Below are 27,047 nucleotides of genomic sequence, written 5' to 3'. Positions count from 1 at the left end.
GTACGTATTTGCAAAATATTGATTACAAGCAAAGGTAAATCACAAATTTGTAGTATAACATGACATAGAAAACATGTGTACGTATTATTTAAGTGCTAAATATTACAAATGTGCCTAATAACTAGGACGTATATTGCAGGGGACAAGGAGAGCTTAGGGATCATTGGATAATCTCCGACCATAGCCATCACTACTAAACTACGTGGCTAAACCTTTGATTGGGGACTGCACACCAAAGAATGCACAGGCACGTTGATTCTCTAAGGGGGTTACGACTATACACAGCACTGGGTCGACTTAACGCGGTGCAGTGTGGTGTGCCATGTGACATCCCGCCACGTGAAACAAAGCTACAGTAATACAATGTCTTAGTCTCGGTGGATGCTTAAGAGATTTGGAGTTATGAGGTCGTCTTTGAACCCGATGCCCTAGAGGACAAGAGCGTGTCCCACGGGGTGATGGAGTATACTTCACCCTGACCCAGGCTTTTGGGCCGGATGGTTTTACGATAACTGCCGACGACCTCGAAGACGGGATCCATGTCATCGGTCAGGAAATTGTAGAACGCCTTCGTGATTGGTCCGGCGTTGGTGTTGCCGATCATTGGTTACGGTCCGCTCGGTATTCCATACGTACATCAAAACCATCGCGACTTCACCGTTATACCAACAAACGCTTTGTTATAGAACAGTGCTTTTGTAGTATGGCCAGTTCATTGTCCATATATACAATAAAACAGTTTACAAAACAAAGCCTAAACATATTATCCGACTCTATCTATGAGTTGGATGAGATAATTGCATATATAGAGGGTTTCTAGTTCCTAACAACCTCATCAGAACAGCTTCTTGCTTTACTCGCGACCACCCTCAGTATCTAAACCATATCAGCGATTCATCATGGCGAACTACCTACGAAATGTCATAAATTGGCAGGATATAGACTTTGCTGACTTGCCAAAATGGATTCATCCAGTCCCGGGTCTGCAGGGACCTTCACTCCTTGAACGCACGATGAAGCTGCCAAGAGAAACTCTTTGACGCCATAGTCTGCCATCTCACTTTTGATGAGCAGGCTAGACTCGAATTTTCCTGCAAGGCTATGTATTACTACATTCGCCCCATCATGGAAGGCTGTGTGTGGGAAAGCCCACCCTTGCCTCTCCTTGAGATGATGAGCTGCGGTCGTTTGCGATTTAAGTATGTCAAGCAAGCAGAGGAATTCGCTAAGGCCCGGGGCCATGTCGCTTGCCCTTGGTGCTGCATCATTCACTCTTCCCTGCGCTGCCTGGAAAACCCCGAGGAAAGTGAGTTTCTCTGTGCAAAGCTGCTGTTACCAGGAGATGTAGAATGTGCTTCGGGGACTGATCTCGTATACACCCCACCGCTACCCCGTGGGCTACTCGGCCTTCCTCCTCGGGGGTGGCATCCACTCATCGTCTATGCGTTCGGTCTCTGGTCCAAATGGGGAAGGGACACTGTCCCTCTCCGGAAAGCGGCTGGGCTAGACTATGTTGACGAGAATCTGGACGACTGGATGGTGCGAGATGAATGGAAGCTCAACTGGGTACCCGAGCATGGTTTGTTTGCCTACTGGCGCCATTCGAAATTGATATCCCCTGTCTATGAGGGACGGGAGCCGGAGCGCGATTGCTGCGCATGTGGTGACAGCTTCGGCTATGACCCCCAGTCCCTCAACCTGGGACTGTTTGAGGGGAACGCGGCCGTCCTCCACCAGCAACGGCGTGACGACCACGGCGTGCGGCAGCGCACAGAAACCCAGATGCTGTCCGGACCGCCCGGTGAGCTTGTCGTCAGCGAGATACGCGGCTGCCGGCGCTGCGGCCGTGACTTTCAGCTTGCCTGGCAGGCCTGCGAGACCGAGCAGCACGGAGCGTGCCACTGGCTGCAATTTACAACTTGGTTCTATCTGGGTGAGGATATCGACATCCTGGACTACTGCGACGACGCCACGGAAGATCCGGACGACCCCCGCCGGACAGAGATGGGACACTGGCCACTTAGTGTACGGAGTAGACCTGAGGACAGTTCGCCGCTGGCGATTGGCGAGGTTGCAGGGCTATCTGGCCTCCCCGGGGACTACTAAGCCCATGTGCCAAGTAATCTCTGTTGAAGGTGCAGTTTTGTGTCAGCGGATTAAGTAAGTAGGAAGTAAGCAGTTTGCCACTGAAGCCTATCCTGCGTCGCGGAGGGCGCTGCTGACATTAAAGGGGCAACCCTTATACCCTGACACTATACAATACCTCACCAAACCATGGTCTAGTAGTAGGAGAGGAGTAATGTGGTAGGTAACATCTGGTAAGTTCTGTAAACTTCACGATAATGGAGTTTTGATCTCTGGCATACTCATTTGAGAAGAGAGTAGATTTATTGTGACGCGAAGCAAAACAGCAACTTCGGCACTCTTCTAGATCCGACGCAGTACGACTCTAACCTCATCAGTGGCACTAAGCAGGACGAGGTAGGAAAAGTCCCCGGATCTGCTGTTTCCAGAGCACCAAGAGTATAGCTTGGTACTAGTACACATCCAGCGTCCTATAACCAAGCCTAGGCGCGTGCCCCGGTATAAATAGCACGGGCAGATGATCGTGGCTAGCTGCATCTGTAGATCACGATACCCGTCCGACTATTCAGCCCTCATCATACGATTATACTAGGGCAGGTTAACATTGTGCTATTTCTGTTAATACCTGCCCGTCGCGCTGCTTGTTGCCGGATGACTCATTAATATTGATCCGAAAGGAGTAAGGAACATGATCCAGATTGCCGGGATCCGGCTGACACCCCGGTCTGGTACCCGCTTATGGACCCGAGCCCGTGGAGACGACCCTTGAGGCCAATGAGACGACCCTGAAGGACAATTGATTGATGGGCGAAGACCCTCGAAACAGAAGGGGACTCGCCGTAAGCGAGATAGCGCCGCAATGTTGCCAAAAGCAATCGAACCCACGTCGGGAAATTGGACCGTTCGATTCCAAACAGTTGCTGCCTATGTCGCCAAGTATTTAAGTCCTCCCACAACGCGCGCCCTTTTTTTTCACGGTGATGGCCGCTTAGGGTTTTGCAAAAGATTGCGATCGCCATGTGGCTACAATTTTGCTACAGTGACTTACCTATTGTACAAGCATCCAGCTCCAAGTGGGCCGCACGGCTATCCCGGTCTTCTGCCTTCGTCATGCCCATCGCAACCGAGTACTTTGGCTACACGGCCTTAAACTACGGCCCACTTACGACCACCTTCACCGCCGATCCCTTATGCGCCACAGCGACCGAGGGGCGCGTCATCTATCGCAGCGACAATCTCAGATACCAGATCGCCTATGCGGGAGATTGTGCCACCACCACGGCCTCGCCGTACTACCTGGGCTGCTTTCCCAGCGCCGGCAAAGAGATGTCGCTGTTTGCTAGCGACGTCCCGGTAGGTGTCCGTGTCGCCAGCTACTACTCCCCTGGCGTGGCGTGCCCCTCGGGGTGGACCACGGCCGGCACCATGGCCCGCGCCACGGGTGCGGCTGCGAAGCCGGACGCCTGGAACGGGACAGGGTCGCTGGCTGGGGACATATGGGAGACTGGATACGACGACACCTTGGGCAGGGAGGTGCCGCTGTTAGAGGTATATCGCCAAATCAAGGCGCCCGACGAGACCCTAGCATTTTGCTGCCCCAGGTAAAGCGAGCCAAAACCCTAGCCCTTCATAGGTAGGCACGAAGCTGACCATGGCCTTTCGATGATTCCTTGCCACGCATCGGCTACCAAAACAAAAAAGCCGGTCGCTGTTTCTCGTCAATCGCCCCCTTGACGTCCGCGAAGGACTGGAAGGCCGACCTGTGCTACGGGGGGGATTACTATTGGCCCAGTTACGAGACCATCACCACCGTCATCAGCTCGACCGTCACCACGCGATTCGTGTCAATCGTCACGGAGCCCGAGCCGAGCAAGACGGTCGCGCCCCTCACGTCCACGCCGCTGGCGAGCGTGTACGCACCGTCGGAAATCGCCGAGATGGTCGTCATGACCGTCGTGGCGGCCGTCCCGCTCATCCACAAGGCGTCCGACGTGCCGAACGCGGCCGCGGGGTCGCTGGCGCCGGCCGCGGGCGGTGCTTTGGCGATGGTGGTGCTGAGCCTGTTTGCTGGCGCGCGGATGATTTTTTCGATAGGCTAGGTAGTGGGCGGGACAGGACAGGCCTTGCTCGGGGTTTGCGATCGTCCTGGATGGAGTTCGGGGAATTTTAACGAAGTGGATGAGAAGTAGATTGACGATACCCTAAAAAACAAGCGGGATGGATTTGAGTGTTGCTGCGTCGAAAGTACCTTGACTGCTAATGCGTAAGTATGAATGAGCTGTTGGACTGATCAATTCGGCGGTTCCCGTGGCGGTGCAGACATGATGCAGGCATGATGCAGCCAGCCGCTAGGACTTGCTTGCGACCGCTTGAGTGACGAGCATGGCATGGAATTTGAAAGGCTCTCGCGCGTCGAGAAAACGGGTTGGCGATGTTGATACATAGAAAGCAGCGAGAGTGAATTGAATGAATGCGAAGAACGACGACTGAAGAAGGCGAATTCGTTGGTCTGTCTGCCGCCGAAAGGGTCGATGCCGGCCAAGTGCGCCGTTAGAAAGAACGAGGTGCAGGGCGTCAGCGCTACCGAAATACGAAAACCAGCAAGAGGCCGACCCTGGCTCCATCCACGAGCACCACGTGGGGGCCAATCAAGCGATCCTTTCCCGAATGCCAAATGCGAGGCTTCGAAAGTGGCATCGGGACAGTCAGAGACAAACGCTCTGCACACGCCGTGAACCAAGTTGCACGCCCATCTTCACAATTACACTGGACCTTCTCCCTTTCAGCGGGTTGGCAGTTGGGGCGGTACTTAAGCCAGTACGCCCCTTATCCACCCACTCTCACGCTTCCCCCACACCGGATATTGGGAAAACGCCAAAACGCCCAAACGCCCAAAAGATTCAATGCTTGTTACCTTGCAGGACAAAGTCAGCAACCGTCAGCCACCGCTCACATACTCCGTCATACCACTTCCCGTCTCTTTCCTTCTTACTCTTTTCTGTTTGTCACCTTTTGTTTTCTTCTCTCTCTCTCTTTGCTGCAGCTCCTGCAGTTGCGCGACCCCGAAGTAAGCCCGCATCCGCCGTCCGTAACGTGGGTTATTCCTCATTCATCCTCCCTGGAGGGGAAAACTCACCCTCACCCTCTCGCCGCCTGGTCGCCGTGAGGTAACGCAACCGCAACCGCCACGCACCACCCCTTCGAGAAGATAAATTTCCAGTTTCTGAGGCGCGGTCGACCGATCCCTCTCGACATTTTTCCCTGTGTCGCCGAATGAATGAAATAAATACGCCACAAACCGTAACCCAAAGTTTGCCCACCAGGCCACTACTCCGTTCAACATGGCACCGCACTGGCAAACCACGGACAGCTTCTACGAGCTGGGCCAAAACTCCAACACGCGACCCGCGGGCTTCCGCGCCGTCAAGAACGTGTGGTACGTCCGCGCCCGCGCCCACGTTACCCAGTACCGCCGCTTCTACACCATCATCGGCATCCTCAGCGTCGTCTGCATCATCACCTTCACCCTGCTAGGCATCCTGCTCCCGCCGGCCCTGCGGCGCCAGGCCGAAAACTCTGGGTAAGTTTCAACCCTCAACTCCGCCATATCTTCTTTTTTTTTTTTTTTTTCTTTTTTCTTTTTTTTTCAAGACCCCAACCAAGTATGAAGATCGGAATTCGTTCTTTACTGACTCTCGGACTCGCAGCGACAACTCCCCTACCGCCACCCAGACCGGCACCGCCACGGCGTCGCCGACGTCGACGGGCAAGCCGAGCCCCACGGACGCCGGCGGCAAGTGCGACCCCGCGAACTTTATCGACAACGTCAAAATGGCCAACGTCTACGTGCCCGACGCCCCGATCCAGATCGACTACCCGACGGCCAACGACGCCCAGGAGTGCTGCGAGGCGTGCTGGACCTCGACCGAGGACCACTGCAACGGTTGGTCCTACATCAGCAACATTTGCGCCTTCACCTACGACTACCCGGGCAGCCACAAGGACGACCAGTGCCCCAAGGGGCACCCCAAGGTCACCATCTCCAAGGACGGGAACAAGGGCGATCTGGCAGGTTATGGACCGTGTGCGTTCCAGAGCGCCAAATGATGAGAGAAAGAGAGAGCGAGAGAGCGAAGGAAGTTGAGTGGGGGGTGGGGTGGAGGGGCTCGACGTGGTGATGGGAAGGCAAGCAATGAAGATGTCATATGTAGCTGGACTAGACCCACGGCGGCATCGGGTGTGGCCGTCGCGAGAGCGAGAAAAAGAAAGACGAAGTAAGAGCGCGCATCACGTGACAGCGGCAAGAGTTGTCCCCATTTTAAGATACCCAAGAAATTCTGCGCAATTCAGGTTTTGGAACTCCCGACATTTCTCCGTTGGATGAATCAGTAGGGCGTTTGTTTCGGATGTACATATATAGGTAATAATAGAGGCGAAAAGGGCAGGCAAAGCAATAAAGATCAGACCTGTGTGAGGGCTTGTTTGACTTGGCTGTGGAAATATGGAAGAGTAAGAAACCTAGCTTTACCTACCCAGTGTAGCAGTCTGCCTCATATCTTACCTATCCAACCTTGATATATCTCTTGTACCTCTTACTGAGTCCCCAATCACTCCTAGTTCTTATCTCCCTTAAAGCTGTCCAGTCTCTCAGCTCGCCCTTGAGCTCGCTTGTCCTCGTCGGCCATGTGTAGTTCCTTCAAATAGTCCTTGAAGTCCTTCGATAGCTCCACTACCGCACGTAGGTGCTGGTCGGTCACGAGGATAGTCCCTTCCTCATCCTTTTCCGCATCGTACTCGGCAAGTGAGACCGCCGTTTGGAAAGCTACAGTGTACGAGTTCTTCGATTAGCCGATGTATACTGCTGATAGCTGTGATATAGCAGCCCAAAAGTAAATACCGTTTCTGATCTCCCGACCATTCCACTTTAGATCCCTCTTCTTGGATTCTCGGATATACTCTTTGGCCGCGTAACTGAGCCGCATGTAACCCTTGCGATCGCGGTCGAGTTTGTTCACGAAGGTCTGCCAGACCTGCTGCCTCTGGTCCTCGGTGAACTCTGGATAGTACAGTTGGACGTGGACGCGGGATATGAAGGCGTCATCAAACGATCCAACTCGGTTGGTGGTCAGGAACAGTATGCCCTCATAGTACTCGAGGGCTCTGAGGAAGCCTGCATCAGGGTCTTTAGTCACGAACAAAACAGACTGGATGTACTGTCTTTCACTAACCAGCGACCAAGCTGTTGCGCTCCAAGTCGGCAGTGGATCTTCGTTCCATGAAGACATCTGCCTCATCAATGAGAAGGACAGCACCCCAGCTTTTCGCAAGCATGAAGTGGTTGGATAAGTTTGCCTCCACCTCCCTAGGGCGAGTACCGACATCGCTGGCGGTCAAGATCATTAGGGGTCGCTTGGTGAAGGCCGCGATACATTCTGCGACTGAGGATTAGATGATATAGTCCCAAAGACCATCGACTTCAGACATACCAGCTGTGAGAGTTTTCCCGACGCCAGGCTTCCCATGAAGCAGGAAGACTAGTCCCGTACCTTTCCCTTCGACAAAATCGGCACTCCACATGGGCTTGGGTATGGTTTCCTCGGCTCTGTTCCTGCGTGCAAAGCATTTCGCAAGAGATATCAGAGTGAGTTTCTTCTTCTTGTCTATGATCAAGTTGTTGACCATTTCCTCGTCGAAAACGGGATCCGCAAGGTTTTTAACATGGACTCGCTCTGTCTCGCTGTCAGCCACTCCACCGTAACATGACGTCCAGGGACGGATCTTACCCCATGCCCTTGTTCTAAAAACGAATACACGAACGAAAGGCGGACAGAGAAGGTATTGATGTGCAGTCATTAGTTCTTCCTCCCAAGTCTCGGAGTCAATCGTATCGTAATCGCTAAAGAGGGCTTCGAAATCGCTTTCGCCGACATCATTCCGGACCGATTGGCAGACTGAGCACGGGCAACGCCAACCTCCTTTGCGTAAGTCATTGGCGTTCATCACGTTCTTCGGGTATTTCATGGATATGGCTGTTTGAGCGTCTGCCATGACCAATCCATCAATCTGGATCCTGTCAATATGTGTTCGACCGTGGCTCCTTGTCAAACATACCTGCTGGAAAGGGACTTTCGTATTTAGTCCAGAATGGTGCATACACTGCTTCTTGAGAAGACGGCAGTACACACGGCCCCAACTTATCAATTCCTGGACAATAGGGTCTTCGCTCTTCTCTACCTCGTGCGAATCGATGAATCTAGTGCACGATCCCTCCAAACTGGTTTCTCCGTCGAATGGGTCGATACGGGTGGACTTCCATATCCGCCTGAGGTACTGCCCCTCGTATTTGAGGTGCCAGTAGATGATTGTCCATACGGATGGTGGGCTGGTAAACGTACCGCCAGACACCGAGGAGATGACTCCGGGTACCCATCTGTTATCGCTCCGGAATTGGTTTAACATGGTCCTGCCTGGTTTGTGAGACACCCACGCATGGGCAAAAGTGTAAAAGCCTCTTGCGTTTCTCTCCATCTCGGATCTCACATTCTCCATCACGGTCTCGTCCAAGAAATGGATCAATGCATTTACATGCTCTGCCACGAATCGGTCGTGTACGCATAATGTCTCCGGAGGGGTCGCTGAGCGCTCTGTCGCGTAGCTTTGCAGCTCGTCATAATGATGTACGAGGACGCAGTAAGGTGCCTGAATAATGATGTCGCCGCTTAGTTCTTGGTTTGGGTAGTATTTCACGACAGTCTTCAGCGCATTGAGAATGGCTGGCGAGTAGAGCTTGATTGCGAAGGTGGGTTCTGTGATGGGTTGGGGTACCCAATCATTATCAATATTGCCCCGCCGTGGAATGAACGTGTATGTCTTCACCACTTCGAAGACTAGCTCCTGGGGTTGATCTTCCGAGAGGTTTGTTTGCGGTGTGTCGGAAGTCTCCTCTTTGATCAGTTCTTTCGTAAGAGCATTTCGATACTCTGTACGGTAACCAATGCGAGCCCTCAAGTTTTCCGGGGGCGGCACTGGTTCTCCCGGTGGACTGGAGTTCGGTGGCGTACGCGGACCTTCTAGAGGAGAAGCAGGCACAGCAGAAGACATGGCATCGAAGTCAGGCGTGTGCGGGGCGTCGAGAGCTGGCGATAGGGCAACTGAATGTTCCGCCATGTGCGTTCAGCTTGGCACAGGGATACTTTAAAGCTCAAGGAGTGAGCTGGCCGAGCAGGATGTGTCCCAAGACTCATAGGAACAGATTGGATGAGCCTTTGGTCATAATCCAAAGAATACCTAGAGGAAGCACAAAGATGCCGCCGACAGTGCACGAAACCCCTCAGCTACCACACATCCTGCATTATCGAGCCCAGCCGCAACTTTTGTCCCTTGAGAATGATAGGCTGATCATTCCGGTGAGGGGAAGACACAAACGCCAATCAAATTCTCGATTGGATTGGTGAAGTGGCAATCTTACGTGAGAGCTACTAATGCATGGATCAGTTTTTGTTTTCGGTGAAGTGTGCAACGTGGTATGGTAAGCCAAGCCTGTGCACTGCAATGAACTGGTGCTTTCTCTGTAGTCAAGTTGTCTCGTGGAAGAGGATGGGACAACATCTTCGCACTTTCTGACCGCAACCACTCAGCAGCGAGTCAAATGCCAACATTGAAATGGACGGATTGGATGATGTTCGTGCTTCGCAAAGAATCGTGCGCAGTAAGGATTGGTCCTCGTTTCTCCTTTTCAGCATGCATCTTCATATCCCAGGTCTTCAGTTGCTATCGACAATTCATGGACTGTATCATACATTTTCCATAAGGGGGCTAATTCTGTCGTAGTGTACAGCTTCGATGTAGATGAGAGAGTCACAGAAGAAAGTGCCGCTTATCCGCTGACCCAAGTTCTGGCCCATGATCGAGGGAGAATTCAAGACATAGACCCTTGGCGACGATTCTTCGAGAGACGCGATGACGACCATGTGTAAGGACTTCTCCTTAACAGCACAAAATGCAGCTGACATCGGCAGGGATCCGATTGAAAAGACCCTGAATATTGAATCAATAAACCTCAAAGAAAAGCTGGCTGTATTCTATCACGGATGCCCACAAGCTGACCAACTTGACCTGCGTTCGTCTGATCCCACGATTGAAGGAGTGCTGGACGTCATCAAAAGGATACAAGACAACTGGCAGAGTCAGCACGAAAACACACGTCACGGCAAAGCTATACACCTGTTTCGAAAAGTTTGTCGTGGTATAAACTCCCACAGATCTCTCCTCAAGATCCTCCCCGAAGGCAACGAGTACATCTCAGTTTTTACAGGGACATTGAACGTCGTGCTAAAGGTAAAAAGCAACATCATAGTCCCCCCAAAGCAGTGACAGGGTGTTTTGGCTGACTGCTCTACAGGCCAGTGCAAACTACGAACGAGTCATCGAGGGGTTTTCCGAAGCTCTCTCAATCATCACCGATCACGTCGCAGAGTGCCAAATTGAACTTGAGCTGTACGAAACTCTAGAGATGAAAGAGGCTGTGGCGACCTTGTACGCCGAGATCTTTCTCCTCCTTTCACAACTCGTCGACTACTTGACAAAGAAGCGACTGAAGAGGCTACTTGGCTCGTTCAACGAGGACCTTTGCAAGAAGTACGAAGATCAAATCAGCAGGATCAATAACCGAGCCAGCAAGATCCAACGCTTGGCCGAACAAGGTTCAAGAGCCGAACTCAGGGCGTTGCGGCTTCAGCTGGAGAATCTGGAGCGAAACATAATTGCCGGCCAAGAAGGCGAAGCCAGGCTGAGAGCCGAGATCATCAACACGGCCAATCGGATGGAAGCTGAGCGGGTTGAGGCTATGAGACGAAGGGAGATCCCGACGCAGAGGCAATTGATGGACCATCTGGCTGGCACTTTGAACAAGATGCTGGGCGACGAAGCGCTTCGAGCTGTGATCGATGCGCGTGCAGCAGTCCGTAAGTACATCCCACTGCCCAACAAACAAGAACATATGGACTTCTGCTTCCGTTTGCATTTCCCGGAAGCTAACACCGAATCTAAACGTCTTTATGCTATTGACATGGATTGATCGCTAATGAGCATCTAGATACCGCGCAGCAAGGAACTCTTGGGTATGCCACCGGCCTGACCGTCTTGTCAACAGCGGTGGCTTCCGTTTCCGCAAGCTTGGAAGTGATGGCAGATGACGTTCTGCTGCATTCGAAGCATTTCGAAGATTTATTCGAGCGGGATCGTGTCCGCCTACCTGGCTTGCAACTCCGTCCGGTGATGCAAACAGACCGAGTCATTAATCGCCTATCAAGTTGGACCAAGGGGGACCCCAGCATCCTTTGGCTGGAGGGTCCCGCATCGCCGCTCAGGGATGAGTACAACCCACTTACAACGATCGCTGCCAGAGTTGTGGACTTGGCCGGACAAGGAGAGGTGCCTGTGATGTCGTAGTAAGCCTCCGAAGAATGCCGGTGTTGAGGTAACATAATTGCTAAACACACTTGTACCAGCTTCTGCCATCTTCCCAGAGGCGAGATCCTCCGTCCAGGCAACAGTACTCGAGAGGCCCAAGCCAGTGTTGCTCTCATAACCGCCCTGACGCGCCAAGCGATGGAGCTGCTTCTACCTCGTTTCGAGACCAGCGTCAACTTGTCCGAGGTGCGGCTGAGTCTGGTCAACGGAACCCTCGAGTCGCTCCCCGAGACACTGAGGCTGCTTGGGGACATAGTGAAAATCCTCGACATGCAGATGCTCTGTGTCATTGATGGCCTTCACTGGTTAGACGACCGCAGCACCAACAACATCCTGTCCGAACTGCTCAAAACTCTCCGCAGCGGCAACGTCAAGGTCCTTTTCACGACGACGGGGCGTTCAGCCTGTCTCCAGCTCGACGTGAGTCGGACGGAGAAGTTGACGATCGAGTCACTTAACCCGAAGGGTTCGGATGTAAGGTTGAGTGGACAGACGCTGGCGCTGTAGGAGAGATGGGACATGAGTCACATGGGATGCATGTGCTGCATCAAGAGATCGAAGGTGGCTTTCACTAACGTAGCATCTATTTCATTAAGTGTATATAAAAGCGCAACTCCAACTTTGATTACCGGATTGCACCTATTCCTCAAGCTTACCCCCCTCATGCCCCACAGTGCGCATAGGGGCTAGTGCGATCTTAGAGTATGTAGCCACCCCTGCATCCCGCGATACGAATACGAGCACCGCCGTCGCCCGGATATCTTAGTTCCGTATCACACCATTTTCCAAGTTGCTCCGGTCCGAAGGACCAGCTTTTCCCCACTAGATTGTTTCTTTATAAGGTTCGGGTGAAACGCCTCTTTGACAAGACTATGCACTCCAATCCAACCCCCTTCCAAAGAGTAGAGTTGCAACTTGACACAACCTTCCAATGGCGCCGCTGAAGCCAAAGTACGAGTTTGGAGGCCCGTAAGTTGGTGTATTACTCATGTGTCTCAGTCTGTTCTCTAATATGTGCGCAGCTTCGGTGCCGTGGCCATAGCCTGTGGTCTGCCACTTCTCCTCAACGCCCTCTACTTCACCTGCAACGACAAGACCGGATGTCCGGCCCCCATCTTGTTGAACCCAAGGGACTTGACCTGGGAGACCCTCAAATCTCAAATCCCTTGGCCACAAAATGGCCTCTGGGGGTTCATGAGCTGGGAGGTCACCGGATGGCTTCTGGCATATTATCTGCTGAGCCTTGTCCTCTTTGTCGTTCTTCCGGCCAACGAGGTATTAGGGACCAAGCTGAAGCAGTCAGGTCGGCCTCTCAAATATCGATTCAACTGTGCGTAACTCTTGAGAGTCTCATGAATTATTCAAGTACAGCAGCTGATAAGACTCTTCAAGCTTTCTCTTCCACCGTCGTCCAGCTGGTCGCTTGCGCCATCGGCACTTACTTCCAGGGCGCCGATTTCGTTGTCTGGACTTTCATCTCGGACAACTACCTCCAGCTACTCACGGCCAGCCTAGCCCTGTCCAACCTCATATCCGTGTACGTCTATGTTGCCAGCTTCAGCATCAACCCGGCCAAACCCGACCCGACTCTGCGAGAGCTGGCCGTGGGCGGGCAGACCGGCAATGTCATCTACGACTTCTTCATCGGGCGCGAGCTCAACCCTCGCATCACCCTACCCCTCTTCGGCGAGATCGACCTCAAGTCCTGGCTGGAGATGCGCCCCGGCCTGACGGGCTGGATGCTGCTGGACCTGGCCTTCGTCGCGAAGCAGTACCGTACCTACGGCTTCCTCAGCGACAGTATCGTCTTCACCACGGTGGTGCAGATGTACTACATCCTCGAGGGCCAGTACTTCGAGACCGGCCTACTGAATATGATGGACATCACCATGGACGGCCTCGGCTTCATGCTCGTCTTCGGTGACATTGCCTGGGTGCCTTTTCTCTACTCGACTCAATGCCGATACCTGTCGGTCTACCCGGTCTACCTCGGCACCCCTGGTCTCATTGCCGTCACCGCCGTTTTCTTGTTGGGACTCTACATTTTCCGCGCAGCGAACTCGCAGAAGACCCGCTTCCGGACCCAGCCGGACCACCCGAGCGTCAAGGACCTGCCCTATATCCAGACCAAAAGGGGCACGCGACTACTCACCGGCGGTTGGTGGGGCATGTCGCGCCACATGAACTATCTGGGCGACTGGATTCAGGCTTCGCCTTTCAGTTTGCCGACGGCATTGGCTGGCTACCTGATCCTTCCGATCGGCACTAGTTCGTCCGCAACTGATGCCATTACCATGCTAGATGGCCGAACTGTGGTACAGGGACCTGCCAAGGGCTACGGCATTGTCTTTACATACTTCTATGCCTTGTACTTTGCCACCCTGCTCATGCATCGGGAGCGCCGGGACGACCTTGCTTGTGCTGAGAAGTATGGAGAGGACTGGGAGAAGTACAAGAAGATTGTGCGGTGGAGGATCTTGCCTGGCATCTACTGATTACCACGTCTGGCACCATTATATTACTCCGGGGGATGACACATCCAAGTTGAAGGATTCGAAGGCGTGGGCGATGAGAATCAGACAAGGAGCCATATGTATGACACCACTTGGACTCGGTTACAGTTATCCGGCGACCTCGAGTCAAAATTTCCTGGTCAAGCAAGAACGAGATCGGAGGTAGATGAAGAAAACCCAAGACCAAAGAGAGGAATCGACAAGAAAATGCAAGGCCTTCACATCAGAACTTCAATCAACATCCCTTTCCCATCCTTGTCTACCCGTGTATTCGCCTGCTCAAGTGCCTTTCTGAACTCATCAACCGTCCTCCCTCTGACGCCTTTCATCCACGCCTCTGTGCCCTTTGCCGTGCTCCTCCCACCTGTCTCGGATCCTGCCGCGGCCTCGGCCAACGCCGCATAGTTAGGCGTAGGTCGAAACGAGATGTTAATCTCCTCGTCGGTGGCAGAAGTGTTCAGGCCATTCGGATATGCCAGCTGGGTGGAGTTACGGGGCGCCTTCCAGCCTGGACGAGGCCATTATATCAGTACGCACGAAGAGACCGGAGGTACATCACAATCGGGGTATATGCATGCAAGCAGTAACTTACCTCCCTTATTCAAGAGAATCGTGAGGACCGGAAGCTTGTACTCGCTAGCAACCCACAACGCACTGGACGGCGCCGCACACATGAAGCTCCCGTCGCCGACGATCTGGCAAACCAGGCTGCTCTGGCCCTTCTCATGGTCGCTTTCTTGGTCAACCAGTGCCATCTTCACGCCCATCGCGGCGCCATTACTCCACCCGATACCTGTACCTCCGCAATTGATCCAGCTTCCAGGCCGACTGGGTTGTATCTGGTCCGACATTGTGTGGGATGCCGTGACAGCCTCCACGACGAAGGTGGTCGACTCGGGTAGCAAAGTCTTCAAAAGGCTTCCGACGTTATGCGCATCCAACGGTTCTTGGTCTCCCAGGGAGGGACTAGGTTCGATGTCGACCAGACGAGCCCTGTGGGTCTCTGCCTGAGCCGCTCCGCGGGCTGCGTACTTGGGATCCCGGAGTGCTTCCACTAGCGAGTCGTCACTCTCGATGTGGGCGACGAGTTGCTTGAGCGCCGTGTAGCTATCCGCCCTCCACCGTCCGTCGGCAGGGGAAAAGGAGACCGGCATAGCCTGATTCAACGGGCCGCAGTCGACATGATATATCTTTGCGTTCTCCGGTCGGGGGTTGCGTGACGGGATCCAAGGAACGTCGCAGTCCAATAGGAATATCAAATCAGCGTCTTGAGTGCACTCATCGGAGCTGAGCCGGAAGCCCTCGGATGATGAGTGCGAGAAGGGAAAGCACATGTCACTGCCACCGGTATCGTGAACGCGAATGCCAGGAATGAGATCCGCCAGTGCAACAAGGAGCTCCGGGGTTCGGCGGTCGCGGCCGGAATACCCCGTGATGGCCAGCGGGCGCTGGGCATGCACGAGAGCCGCGGGGATGTCGTGCACTGCACCAGTTGGAAGCGCACTTGGTCCGATCGGCCCCCATTGCTTTTGGTTCAATGGGGCCTGGGGTGAGATCTCTTCGGCCACGACCTCGCGTGCGGCAGCCACATACACAGGACCCCGTGGTGTACTGTTGGCGAACTGCAATGCTCGTCCGACAGTCTGTTTGATGTTGAGCCCCGTACGGTCTTCGCCGGTGTACCTGCAGTACTGTCGTACAATGACAGTACGATTGAAAAGAGATAGCTGCAGGCCACAGTGATGAGTAGACCTGATGGCTTCTCGTGGCGGTCTAGCAGGAGCTGCCGCCCGAGTCTCCACCCTCTTCTTACATGTCGCTTTCGTGTAGGCTTCAGGCCGCTCCGTAAGCTCAGTACCTAAGTACGGCACAGCTGGTGGTTGGAAGCGCCTACCTACAAGGTGATGCGACGTACCCCGCTCGCATATTGGAGGCACAACTGCAGTGACTTGCTGCCTGTCGGGTACCTGCCACCCAGCTCCCCAGGCCGGCGTCACTTGGAAGGTCACCCGATAAGGGCCAATTAGAACGGATCTTGGGGCCCAGCCGCTACTCCTCGGTCTCGCGGGTTCTTTCAATCGTACCAAGCTTGAAGTATTAAATTATCCTGAACTGATGCTATTCAAAAAACAAAACACGGGTTCCCCTAAGTATGCAGCGACGGCATAGACGATGCTTCTCTTCTCTATATCTGTTCTGTACTCCCTTCGTGGGGAAGTTTCTCCAGCTGGTAATACTGCATGAAGCCTGTCTGCAGCGACACTCCGATCTGTCGAGACGTCTTCTCGAGCTCATCCTTTCCAGACTGCGGAAATCTGGATAGATGGCCTACCGTTCCGCCTTGGTCTCGCGCCGCGGAGCCGCGAAGTATCCAAACCAAAGGCGATGATTTCCACACCGGTATCTCGCGGTCCTGGAGGCATAAGACCAGCACGAAGAAAACCAACGAGCCAAATGCCAGGGTAACAGGGTATAAGGACCACCACCAGTCGACGCGGGCACACACGGTATGGCGCCAGACGAGGCCCACGGCAGGTTTCGGGTATTCCGGGTTCCCGTGCGTGCGAATGAATCTCGTCAGAGATTCGCTGACGTTGGCCATGATCTTGTCTATGCGCTCGAAATCGACATCGCCGTAGTTGTAAATGTGGAGCATCTCCTGCGTGAGACTGAAAGTATTCAGGAAAGGCTCGAGTGTACCGTCCTTTTTGAGACGAGTTTTCAATTCGAACCCGATTTCCGAGTATACACTACCCATCCCAGCCAAGAGCTTGCCTCTGTCAGGGACGCTGAAGAGGCATCCCTTCTCCAGCAAAGTAGGGTACATCGGCGTTGTGGTTTGGTTGTCCTGGGACACGTTGAAAGAATGCCAGCGGACCTGCGGATCCAACTGGTATCCCCTCTGCTCCAAGTCCCGGCTGAGAGCGGCATCGAAGCAGTGAGCGTCGAGGATGGCAGGTATGTTCTTCAGATCCAGGTCGCTCTTGGGGAATCCAGGCGGTGGGATCATCATTGGTGTCGATTGGGACAGAAGTGTTTCTCTCAGGAGCCCCGCTTCAACGGTTGCAGAATACTCTCTGACGCATATCTTGAGCGTACACTTTGCTGCTCCTCGGCCCTGGCAACGCCAATTGGTCCGCCCTTCGCAACCACCTATCTGTTGCCCTCTGAAGGGGTCGACTTTGGATTGTGAGTACAATGTCTCGCCAACCAGGAAGAATATTTCAACCCCAGCTTGGTCCATCCTGGACATCATTTTGAACATGTCCATATGGTTCATCGTCCGGGGCTCGGACTGTCTGTATGTTTCCCCAGTTGGCCAGGGAAACGTCATGTCCAGTGTATTGTTTTCGTTGTCTATTCGGAGAGTTGAGTTGATGACGACGCTAGAGTTCTCGGAGCAGTGGTCCCAATTCCTTCGCCATAGGGGGAAGGCTGGCACGCATGTTCTAACTACTGATATCTGGTCGGATTCGTCATGGCATTGGTGGCAGATACCCAAGGTGGTGAAGTTTGTCGGAAAGGTACAATTGCCGGTCGGGCATTGAGAGGCATCCGTCGTGCCGCTCGACATGACACCTTCGAAAGTTGCCGATCGCAGGTCCAACTGCTCTTTGCTTATTGACAGAAACGGGTCGTCTTTGATACCAAAGTCGCCGAAGACGTTCGCACGGGGGAGTAAGGCTTGCTCGTGGTCTGAGTAGGAGTTACAGTCCACAGTGCGGAGTACTTGTTGGACAAAGGGATCGACCCCAACAGTCAGAATCATGATCAGGGCCCCAAGCGCCGTCAGGGGTTGTCGCAGCCGATGGAAATAGAGAATTTGCAGCGAACCCCATGGCCCTCGTGTAGCTTCATCGTAGCGAACTGCGTCGTGTAGCGGCCTCAGAGAGCGGAACCAGGCCCACTGAAGCTGGCCTAAGCCGCTTGATAGCACGACGCTGATGGCAGCTTTGAGGACTGTAGAGTATATGGAGATCAAAGAGTTGATGGTGATTCTGAAGGGCCATTGTGGTAATGGCTTTCCATGGTACGGCAGCAACGTGCCCAGTGCCACGAAGGGTACAATTAAGATGAGGAAGCACATAATCAGCTCTATACTCCATTTCCACCAGGGGCTGGCGATTACATGTGCTCGATGCACTTTCTTTCGGGCTTTCGACGTGGAATTAGATGACCTGGACTGAGCCAGACTGGGTGTAGCAGGACTGTGAGATGAAGGTGGTGTAGGTGACGTGGGTAGTGCAATTGGATGTCTTGGGGATTGGGTAACCGCCATGATGGACAGGAACAAAATTGTTTCAAATTGGGGATAGGGGTGAGCCAGTGATTGGGGAGAGGATGTTGATGTTGATATTACTTAGTGATGTTGGCTCGACGGGAGCTATTTTTATATTCGCCAAGGAGCTGCATCCAACATAAGGCAATCTCAAGGTGTTCATGTGTGGTTGTACATCGCTTAGATACTCGATCCAGTGGCAATTCGATCTCGCCTCATCCGGTGCAGAAAGACGTGGATAGAGCCATCCATGATACGCGCTTATCCACAGCATACTGTGAGCGATATATGACCATCGTACATCTAGGCCGAAGAAATTTCACGAATGGCCTTGTTTGGCCCAGTCGGGTATCTTTGCCCGATCGATGGAACTGTAACCCAGCTTCCACTGCGGTCCGGTCGGGGACCGTGTCAGATTCAATGGCGAGGCATACTTGCCAGCGTCCATCCAATACCTCAGCAAGGGTTCATATAAGGCTGTGCTCAGAAAGTACGTTTCAGGGGTGGTTCGATCATAACGGTGCATAAAGCCGTTTTAGTTAACTCAGACGAAGTGAGCAACCACACCATCCTTTAAGATGCAACCCCTATCGGCTGCCCCCCCTAAATGACCCCTCCAGATTTCAGATGATTCTAGAGCCCCTAAGCAACAATAACAGTATATAAAGGGGTTAAATCTTACTCGTTTATTAATTAAAGTAGATTAATCTCTTCCTCTTTTTTTCCTTTTTCACCACTACTAATATAACTAAAAAAGCTCGCATTGCCTAAACGGTCTAAGCCGTGCTGGCCGGCGGAAGCATTAACCGTGCGGCTAAAGACCACAATATTAACAGGGGTACCCTTCGTAACCGATTTAGGGGGTTAACATTTAAAAAAAGAATAGGATAAAACTCGGCAGTTGTTCACTTTTACGGAAGAGACCTTTTTAGCTAAATAGGCCCTTTTTTAAGCCAGCCTAGGCTACGCACCTACGCACCGATTTTTTCGTATATATGCTTAACGTATCCTTTTTATAAAAGGGGTCGATTATCTTATCGGTAAGCGATAAGTATACCGTTTTCTAAAACGTTATCCGGCTTTTAAGACCGTGCGTACTAAAGCGATAAATTTCCGGCGCCTCGTATATATATTAAACGGGGCCGTGCGAGGGTTTTTTAATCGGTTTAACACTATTATAATTATAAGTGTACCCTTTCGATTTAAATTTAACGCCGATAAAATAGGAACTACGATAACGATAAAAAAGGTATTATAATAATCGGCCCTGCCGCCTATTAAAGTTTAATGCGGAACGACTCGGCTAATCGCGAGTAGGTAACTATTTTAAAGTATATTAATACTATTAATAATATTTTACCGCCTTTAGTTATATTTAAAAGCTAATCGGTTTAATAATAATAGTTCCTTTAAAAAGAGGATAAAGTTAATTATAAATATAAAGATTAAGCCTTTAAAGCGTTATTAAAAGGATGGATTTTTAATCCTATAGTTTTAAAATAGCTAAAAAAGATCTTTATTTTTTTAATTAAGCCTAATAACCTTAATTAATAGAGGCTCCTAATTCTAAATAGATATAGAAATTATATCGATAATAACTTTATATTAATAGCGTTAAAGGCTAAGGTATAACTCCTTTATTTATTACTACACAGTTTTTATATACTTTAGCCCTTAGATATTAGCTATTTTAAAGTCCTAAAAAAGAGGTTCCGAAAGGAGCTCGACTTAGTATATATTGTTATTAATAATAATTACGTTAAAAAAGGGGACTTTTTTTAAGCTTAGGCTAAAGTATATAAAGTGGCCTTTACTTTTAAAGTTATCGCTAGTAAATAGGTAATAATTAATATTTACCCCCTTAATATCGATAAGCCGATAAATAACAGGCTCCGTCGTATTAATATAGTGCGAATTATTAATGAGGTTATCGCCGCCGAGGATGCGCGTTAACCAGCTAAACCGAAGGCTGGAAGGATCGAGACGCTTAAAAATAGCCGGCAGGTTAAAAATTTAGGGGCTACGATACTTAGTATTAATGTTACCACCGGTATTTTAATTAAAAGGTTACTATAAAAAAGCTCGGTAAAAGTGTTAATAATTTAACGGCCCGGATCGGCCGGTTAAAGTAGGAAAAAGCCGGTTTAAAGGCAGATTTAAAAAAAACAAAATCTTAAAAGAGGAGAAAAGTCGACGAGGACCCTAATGAGGGCTTTATATATATAATAAACATTAGGGAGGTTTAAGAGGACGTCAAAGAAGGAAAGCCAAGGAAGAGGCCGAAAAGGCCGAAAAGGCGCGCCGATGAGGTGGTGGAAAGTGATGCAAATCGAGCTGGTGGTGAGGGTGATTCTATTGTAGTACGCACCAGCCGAAACAGGCCTTAAAATGCAGTGTGCGTTGTTCAATTGACCTATCTATTGCTGATGTTGTTGATTTTTACATCTATTTTAGGTATGTCATTTGAGGGGGGGCAGCCGATGGGGGTTGCATCTTAAGTCATAGATGAAGCGAGCAGGCTCAGAGTCCCCTTCGTAATTCCTGTCGATTCCCTGCGACAGGGAGAAAGGACGCGCGGAAAGGTATGTACGCACAGCTACTTCCTTCTCCCACGTCCATGGGTCGAGTGCACCACACGACACAGCTCGAGGTCCGATTCGAGCCATGAAATCCATGGCGCGGTCGGTTTCGACAGAACCCGAACCTGCCATCATATAGACCAGGTCTGCTCGGCTATAAATCGTGCCCATCTGAGAGACTTGCCAACTCTTTTCGAAAGGGTCGCTTTGGTTGATACAGATGGCGTCGATCCAGAGCCAACAGTCAGCGGCGTATCCAGTGCAGCCCAAGAGTCTGCTCAGCTCGGCATGCAGGTTGCGAGTGATCCAGAACGGGTCCCCGTTGAGCTCGATTTCCACAAGGCCCTTGCTCGGGCTGCTGCCCCAGACATATGAAAGCGCAGCATAGTGTATCGACTCATTGGTCAAGGACTCGTGCCGAAGCTCGAGGGAAAGCCGTGGGTCTGTACCGTGGCCAGTGGGGCTGCGAATTTGCAAGAGCCTGACCTCGCGATTCTCGCTACTCAGTGGTTGATAGATGTAAGTGCGTGCTAACATGTTGTAAAGACTGATATAAAGGCAGACTACGAATGGGCTCGGGTATCACAAACCGGATTACTGGCAAATGCTAATCCGTGCTCTGCTTACCACTGCCACCCCCTCACTCAAAGTGGGTGGTGTTAGCAGAAGCAAGTACATGTATGCCCGTACCGATGACTAATACACCACCCAGCCCATCCAGATAGGTAGAGACGAATGATTGTGTACTTACTACATAGCAGCTTATCAAGTGGCTGACTTATTTAGAGTACTTGACAACACCCCTGTTCATCAGGCAGAATAACGACCCAGGACGCACAGCCCCCGGATTCGGCAGTACGATGCAACTATCTCCACACACACAAGGTCGCCTGATTGGGCTGACTGGGTTGCCTGACGCCCGCAACGATATGCAGACCACGAAAGCAAGCACTCAAAACGATGTACAGGCAGAGGTGACCCCTTCTCATCTTTTCAAATGGGAGGCCGCTCTTGATTGGCATGAGCGACATAAACTGGGACTGGGCAGGGCGAGATCACCACCAGTGATTTACATCTACTCGGGTTTTCTGTGCGTCTGCTTTCTTTAGCAGGTTGCCTTGTCGATCACTTCTTGCAAATGTAGGTATGCAGTAAGCCCCAATGCAAGCCAAGGGTCGAAGGCGGGATTTTGAACCAATCCAAATGGCCTCACAGACGTGTGCGGGAAAAAGAAAAGACAGAAAAAGAAACTTCAGTGTCTACATAGGTCATGAAGCTCCCAGGTGTGGCACTTTGGACTTTTCCAATGCACTACTCATTGAAATGCACCAACAGCAGATGAGGCATCGAATTTCAATCTCTTGATCGTATACCATCAGCCGATGAAATGCGGCTCTTGGTACAGACCGCCGCAGGAGATATTCACTTGGAAGATTTCTTCAGTAACGCCAAACTTCCCCCTTATGCCATACTTTCGCATACATGGGGAAGCGAGGAGGTGGGCCTTCAAGAGGTGACAAGCGGAACCAACAAGCATAAGCATGGGCACGAAAAGATCAGGTTCTGTGGGAATCAACCGCGTCGAGATGGCCTAGAATTTTTCTGGGTCGACACTTGTTGTAATTGACAAGGCAAGCAGCGCCGAGGTTCAGGAATCCATCACCTGCATGTTTCGCTGGTACAGAGGTTCGGAAAAGTGCTATGTCTACCTTGCGGACGTTTCAGGGTATGGCTTTGGCACTGGCGACGGAAAGTCACCGAATCAGCCCGCTTGGGAGCTCACCTTCCGGAAGAGCCGATGGTTCACTCGTGGTTGGACGCTTCAAGAGCTACTTGCTCCAGCCTCTGTTGAATTCTTCTCCCGAAAGGGGGTGCGACTTGGAGACAAGCGAACGCTATAGTCACTCATCGAAGACATCACGGGAATCCCTGCCGATGCCCTCCGTGGCAGACCTCTGTCCGATTTCAGCATTCTCCAGCGACTTGCCTGGGTAAATGGACGCAACACTACACGCAGCGAAGACAAAGCCTACTCCCTGCTTGGCCTCTTCGACATACAGATCCCCCTTCTTTACGGCGAAGGACAGGCCAATGCAATGCGAAGGCTACGGGAAGAAATACACAAAGCAGAAAGTCGCGTATCACCCCTGCGACGGAACCGCTGCAGACAAGCCGTCACTTATGTGGACTATGACATCTGCTTTCTGGAGAGCTGCTCTCGGTACCTGGAATATCCGAATAGTCTTTTATTCAATGCGTCGTCGAGGAGCAAGGTCAGGGATTTGTATCGTACAATCCACGATCCAGAAACCAAAAACAAGATATTCGACGCCAAGGCTAATCATTGTTTGACATTCCTGGAACTTAAAGAAGGAGAGAACGGTACGTTTACCTTATCTGCTCGCATATGGACCGCGCTGACCCGCCTAGATATGTGCGTTGAATCTGTTAAGAGTCTGGATGGTGTGAAAAGGCATCTGCATGGGTCTCAGGACATTGTCAAAGATCCGAAGTTCCGATACGTGTAAGTTGCCCCAGAGCCCCCCTTTATAGACGATATGGCTGATGACTATGTATAGTTCCATAGACGGATGGTCACCCCATTTACCGCTCAATTGCTCGTTTGAAATGTTTGCGTACCTCTATTCCTACCATCAGATACCAGAGTCTGTGCTGGACCATGTCTTCGCATTCCGTTCAACTGATGGGCCCCAGGGCATAGCCCGAACTGGGTTTCACTCGGATGATACCCTTTCAGTGCCCGACAAAGAGGAAATGGCAGTGCCATCTGCTAACCGATCCGCCAACGCAATCAGGTTGTCTTATCTGTTGAGCGTGGCCGAGAGATCGGAGCCCAACCAATCATCGTGCTGGGTTCTTCGCCAACTGGCTGTCTACCACTCTTTCGACGTCATAAATGGTGGCGCGTTCAGGATGACTATCAAAGCAAACGCAACCACCCGAGAAAATATTCATGACGAATATGCTAATGATAAACGGTCGAGTTCACCACGGAATATGCCAACTAGCTTCTCTAATACTCTTACTATGCAGTTGCTACTACTCGAAGCTAGTTGTGACAACTGGTGCTGGCATTTGGAAGAACTAGAGCAGTCGCTACATAAACTCACCCGCAAAGCGCAAATAGCCTATTTGGACACCAATGTTGCTGGCTACCAAAAGTCCTTCTGCAATTACGAAAGCCAACCAATCCCAAATCGATGGAACGAGAAACAAGGCAGTGCAATTGGTGGGCGGTCGAGAACCGGCTGTTTGAGCCAACCGCAGGTGTATGACCCGAGTCCAGAGGGTATCAGGCCCCAAGACCAGTTCAAAGATAGCCCGGGGCCCGAAGATTTCTCCTTCACGGAGTTACAGAAACTTCAAGGGTTGGTTGATCGACACAATCGAGAAAGGCCATCTCGCGCTGGAGATGAATTTGACTAGCCTGCAAGACATCAAGCAGTACTACCAGCACATATTAGTCTTCGAAGCCATGCCAGGGGAAATCAGACGCCAATCTACGACTGAATTTGCCTTATTTCTTCGGAAGGTGGACAAGTTAGGGGCAGATCTCGACCGAAGAAAGAAGCAGTGGGAGACGCTCGAGAAGTTGGCAAGGGATGGAAAGAGCCTCGTACGTCCTCGCGCAGCCCTCTTGACCTTCATGAGGAAAGCGACTAACGCAAGTTTCAACATAGTATCATGAAATACTACAGTATTCCGACAGATTCAGACGGATCCATTCCGAAAGCAGTCGCGTTTTGGCCCAAAATCTGGAAAGTATTGCGTCCAAGACAGAGGAGGGAACCGCGGCAATGCACATTACGACCTTGATCACTATTTTCTTTCTACCCGGGACATTTCTTCTTGTAAGGCTGCCTGCACCGTCTACTGTAAAGCTTATGACATATTATCTAATTTCTTTGGCGCAGAGCATCCTCCAGGGCGGGATTTTCCGATGGAGTGAACCGTTAGGCGAGGAAGACGCGATTTGGATATTCAAATGGGGTCCGTTTGGGCTTTCCGCTGCCATCACGCTTGTCTCGATATTCGTCACCTTTTTGATGTGGTTTTTCATGTTCAGGCATGCCAAGGGGCGGCCAGGCCGACATTTCTACGATATCGAGTCAGTCCCGGAAAAGGGCATCGGGCCAGAAATATATCGACTGTAGTCAAAGTTATTAAGATTCTGTATCCATATTCAGTTCAGAGACCGAAGCTCTTGATGAACCACGGTGAAAAGGTTTGAAGCTTTGTCCAGAGGCGATACAAATTGGTTGACCTATCTCCAACCTTGAGCTGGCCGAAGAGCGGATAGCGAGGCAGCCTACCACGTCACTGCCCCATTGCTACTCCGGTACTCTTTTTCTAGAAGTGTTTATCTAGTACGGGCTACCATAAATTCAAACCGTATCAAAGAAAACAGGAGGTTTCAACAACGTATAGTTGTATACTCGAAAATCATTGAATGCCTTTAGTCGAAGCAACGAACATTGACCATTTCTATTATGCCATGGCTAAGTAATTATGGTTATGTAACACACTAAAGCAGAGACCTGAACGGTGGTCTATGACCGTAAGTCCGCCTCGTTGTCTTTTCGTTACCACAGACTCCAATTTGACGATATTCAGCTCTTCTGGCTCCCTTGCAATTCTCACACCACCTTTATGTCAAATCATGCATTTGGTTTCTGCTTGTGAAAAAGACCAAGTACGAAAACGTGGAAGTTTACGGGAAGGCAGGGAAATATGTCTTGCAAGACCGGCGGTGAACGTCAAAAGATCGCTCGGCTCGCGTATTGTGGCCAAGATCTAGACCGGGGCTTCACCGACACCCGAACGAATTCTCTCCAGGAACAAGCTCTTGATAGGACCACGTTCAATGAGCAGGGCCGTCGTGATTTGGCGTACGGCCACGGTGGCACACTGGGAGAAGACGCATTGGCATTGACAGAATAACCCTTTTTCCAGGAGCAACTAAAGTGCCAATGACTAAGCATTATGACATTCTAGCCCAACATCGTCTGTACGCGGAGCAAATTGTTACCACAGATACCCCTTACCGCCGCCAGTCGGGAGTGTCATCCAATGTTAACGTTTCCTCCACTAGTAAGCGGTGGCGTGGATCATAACCAATGTTTTATATATTCGTCGGATAAGGGAAAAGATTAATAACTCGGTCGAACCATCGAATAATCGAAAATAAACTTTATTATTTAAATCTACGAGGTCGAATTAACCTAGCCGAACCTTTATCGAGGGGACGTAGCTAAGGCGCTACGGTATAAATAATCCGATAGATAATCCGATGATTATTAATACCGGTCGCGCCGGACTCGCGTAAAATTAGCACTACCCGCGAAGCAACGTCGCGGCGTATAACTAAAGACTTTAAACGCCTTAAACGCGTCCTAGTAACGAAAATAGCTCGAAAAGAGGTATCGAAAAAGGATTAAAGTATTTAAAGAAACTGATCGCTAATTTAGTAGCCCCTAGTAGTAAGCGTAAAAAATTTTTTAAATAATTAGGGAATTTCGCACCGAAACGACCGAATTACGACCGCACCTCGACGATAACGATAACGCGCTAATAACCCGCGGGGAATTGCGAAAAATAGTCGGAAAAACTATTATTTAAACTATATAAAATTTTAAAACTATATAAATTAAGTTTTAAGCTTAAATTATATTTACGCCGCGTAGTAGCGATCTTATTACTTAATAATCGAAAGTTATCGTCCTAGCCCGCCGAAACCGCGAAGTAGTAATTAAAAGCGTAAATTAATTCAACGATATCTAAAAAAAGAGGCCAGTAAATATCGTATAAAACGTTAATATAGTAATCGGGCATAACGAAGCTATCGCAACAAAGAAACTACTTAGTGGCGATATTATCCTTATTTTTAAAAACAAAGCGAAAAAACATATAAAAAATAATAGATGGGTTTTAAACGCCTTCGAGATTAACGCGCAGCTTACTTACAAAAAACTCGCAGTTATCGCGAAAAGGGTCCCAATAAAAAAGCTACGGAATACTTATAACGAAGCCGCGTTACTACGTAATTTATTCGTAAATAAATATAACCCGAAAAAGATCTCGAAATATAAGCGTAGCTTA

At 50.8% G+C, this 27,047-nt stretch overlaps 10 protein-coding genes across 10 annotated transcripts; 6 read left to right on the top strand and 4 right to left on the bottom strand.

Annotated features, from left to right (window-relative positions):
• Nucleotides 1-400: 400 nt before the first annotated feature.
• PG986_002742 (uncharacterized protein) lies at nucleotides 401-604 on the bottom strand (the record flags this gene model as incomplete). The annotated part of the gene is made up of 1 exon (XM_066838964.1): nucleotides 401-604. One exon carries the CDS (start codon nucleotides 602-604, stop codon nucleotides 401-403), a length of 204 nt encoding a protein of 67 aa, XP_066704028.1.
• A 521-nt stretch (nucleotides 605-1,125) lies between these two features.
• Nucleotides 1,126-2,106, top strand: PG986_002741 (uncharacterized protein; the record flags this gene model as incomplete). Its single annotated transcript, XM_066838963.1, has 1 exon — nucleotides 1,126-2,106. The coding sequence occupies one exon, from the start codon at nucleotides 1,126-1,128 to the stop codon at nucleotides 2,104-2,106; it is 981 nt and encodes a 326-aa protein (XP_066704027.1).
• Nucleotides 2,107-3,102: 996 nt separating this feature from the next.
• PG986_002740 (uncharacterized protein) lies at nucleotides 3,103-4,184 on the top strand (the record flags this gene model as incomplete). The annotated part of the gene is made up of 2 exons (XM_066838962.1): nucleotides 3,103-3,686; nucleotides 3,878-4,184. 2 exons carry the CDS (start codon nucleotides 3,103-3,105, stop codon nucleotides 4,182-4,184), a joined length of 891 nt encoding a protein of 296 aa, XP_066704026.1.
• Nucleotides 4,185-5,426: 1,242 nt separating this feature from the next.
• PG986_002739 (uncharacterized protein) lies at nucleotides 5,427-6,192 on the top strand (the record flags this gene model as incomplete). Its single annotated transcript, XM_066838961.1, has 2 exons — nucleotides 5,427-5,665; nucleotides 5,793-6,192. 2 exons carry the CDS (start codon nucleotides 5,427-5,429, stop codon nucleotides 6,190-6,192), a joined length of 639 nt encoding a protein of 212 aa, XP_066704025.1.
• A 506-nt stretch (nucleotides 6,193-6,698) lies between these two features.
• Nucleotides 6,699-9,252, bottom strand: PG986_002738 (P-loop containing nucleoside triphosphate hydrolase protein; the record flags this gene model as incomplete). Its single annotated transcript, XM_066838960.1, has 5 exons — nucleotides 6,699-6,907; nucleotides 6,983-7,255; nucleotides 7,314-7,517; nucleotides 7,572-8,148; nucleotides 8,197-9,252. The coding sequence occupies 5 exons, from the start codon at nucleotides 9,250-9,252 to the stop codon at nucleotides 6,699-6,701; spliced, it is 2,319 nt and encodes a 772-aa protein (XP_066704024.1).
• A 1,345-nt stretch (nucleotides 9,253-10,597) lies between these two features.
• PG986_002737 (uncharacterized protein) lies at nucleotides 10,598-12,063 on the top strand (the record flags this gene model as incomplete). Its single annotated transcript, XM_066838959.1, has 3 exons — nucleotides 10,598-11,048; nucleotides 11,180-11,534; nucleotides 11,595-12,063. The coding sequence occupies 3 exons, from the start codon at nucleotides 10,598-10,600 to the stop codon at nucleotides 12,061-12,063; spliced, it is 1,275 nt and encodes a 424-aa protein (XP_066704023.1).
• Nucleotides 12,064-12,487: 424 nt separating this feature from the next.
• On the top strand, nucleotides 12,488-14,051 carry PG986_002736 (ergosterol biosynthesis ERG4/ERG24; the record flags this gene model as incomplete). The annotated part of the gene is made up of 3 exons (XM_066838958.1): nucleotides 12,488-12,525; nucleotides 12,579-12,886; nucleotides 12,949-14,051. 3 exons carry the CDS (start codon nucleotides 12,488-12,490, stop codon nucleotides 14,049-14,051), a joined length of 1,449 nt encoding a protein of 482 aa, XP_066704022.1.
• A 236-nt stretch (nucleotides 14,052-14,287) lies between these two features.
• PG986_002735 (thiamine pyrophosphate enzyme) lies at nucleotides 14,288-15,995 on the bottom strand (the record flags this gene model as incomplete). The annotated part of the gene is made up of 3 exons (XM_066838957.1): nucleotides 14,288-14,577; nucleotides 14,662-15,752; nucleotides 15,985-15,995. 3 exons carry the CDS (start codon nucleotides 15,993-15,995, stop codon nucleotides 14,288-14,290), a joined length of 1,392 nt encoding a protein of 463 aa, XP_066704021.1.
• A 259-nt stretch (nucleotides 15,996-16,254) lies between these two features.
• PG986_002734 (uncharacterized protein) lies at nucleotides 16,255-18,156 on the bottom strand (the record flags this gene model as incomplete). The annotated part of the gene is made up of 1 exon (XM_066838956.1): nucleotides 16,255-18,156. The coding sequence occupies one exon, from the start codon at nucleotides 18,154-18,156 to the stop codon at nucleotides 16,255-16,257; it is 1,902 nt and encodes a 633-aa protein (XP_066704020.1).
• A 4,158-nt stretch (nucleotides 18,157-22,314) lies between these two features.
• PG986_002733 (kinesin light chain 1) lies at nucleotides 22,315-25,054 on the top strand (the record flags this gene model as incomplete). The annotated part of the gene is made up of 7 exons (XM_066838955.1): nucleotides 22,315-22,425; nucleotides 22,559-22,774; nucleotides 22,829-23,309; nucleotides 23,358-23,451; nucleotides 23,507-24,256; nucleotides 24,306-24,564; nucleotides 24,629-25,054. Coding segments are annotated over 7 exons (2,337 nt in total), but the record flags the coding sequence as incomplete, so codon positions are not given.
• Nucleotides 25,055-27,047: the final 1,993 nt, after the last annotated feature.

This window comes from Apiospora aurea (genome assembly GCF_038362705.1).
Source record: "Apiospora aurea strain CBS 24483 chromosome Unknown utg000002l_segment0_segment0, whole genome shotgun sequence".
Taxonomy (NCBI): domain Eukaryota; kingdom Fungi; phylum Ascomycota; class Sordariomycetes; order Amphisphaeriales; family Apiosporaceae; genus Apiospora; species Apiospora aurea.
The sequence above is the reverse complement of the archived record's forward strand: the minus strand, read 5'-3'. Positions and strand labels throughout refer to the sequence as shown.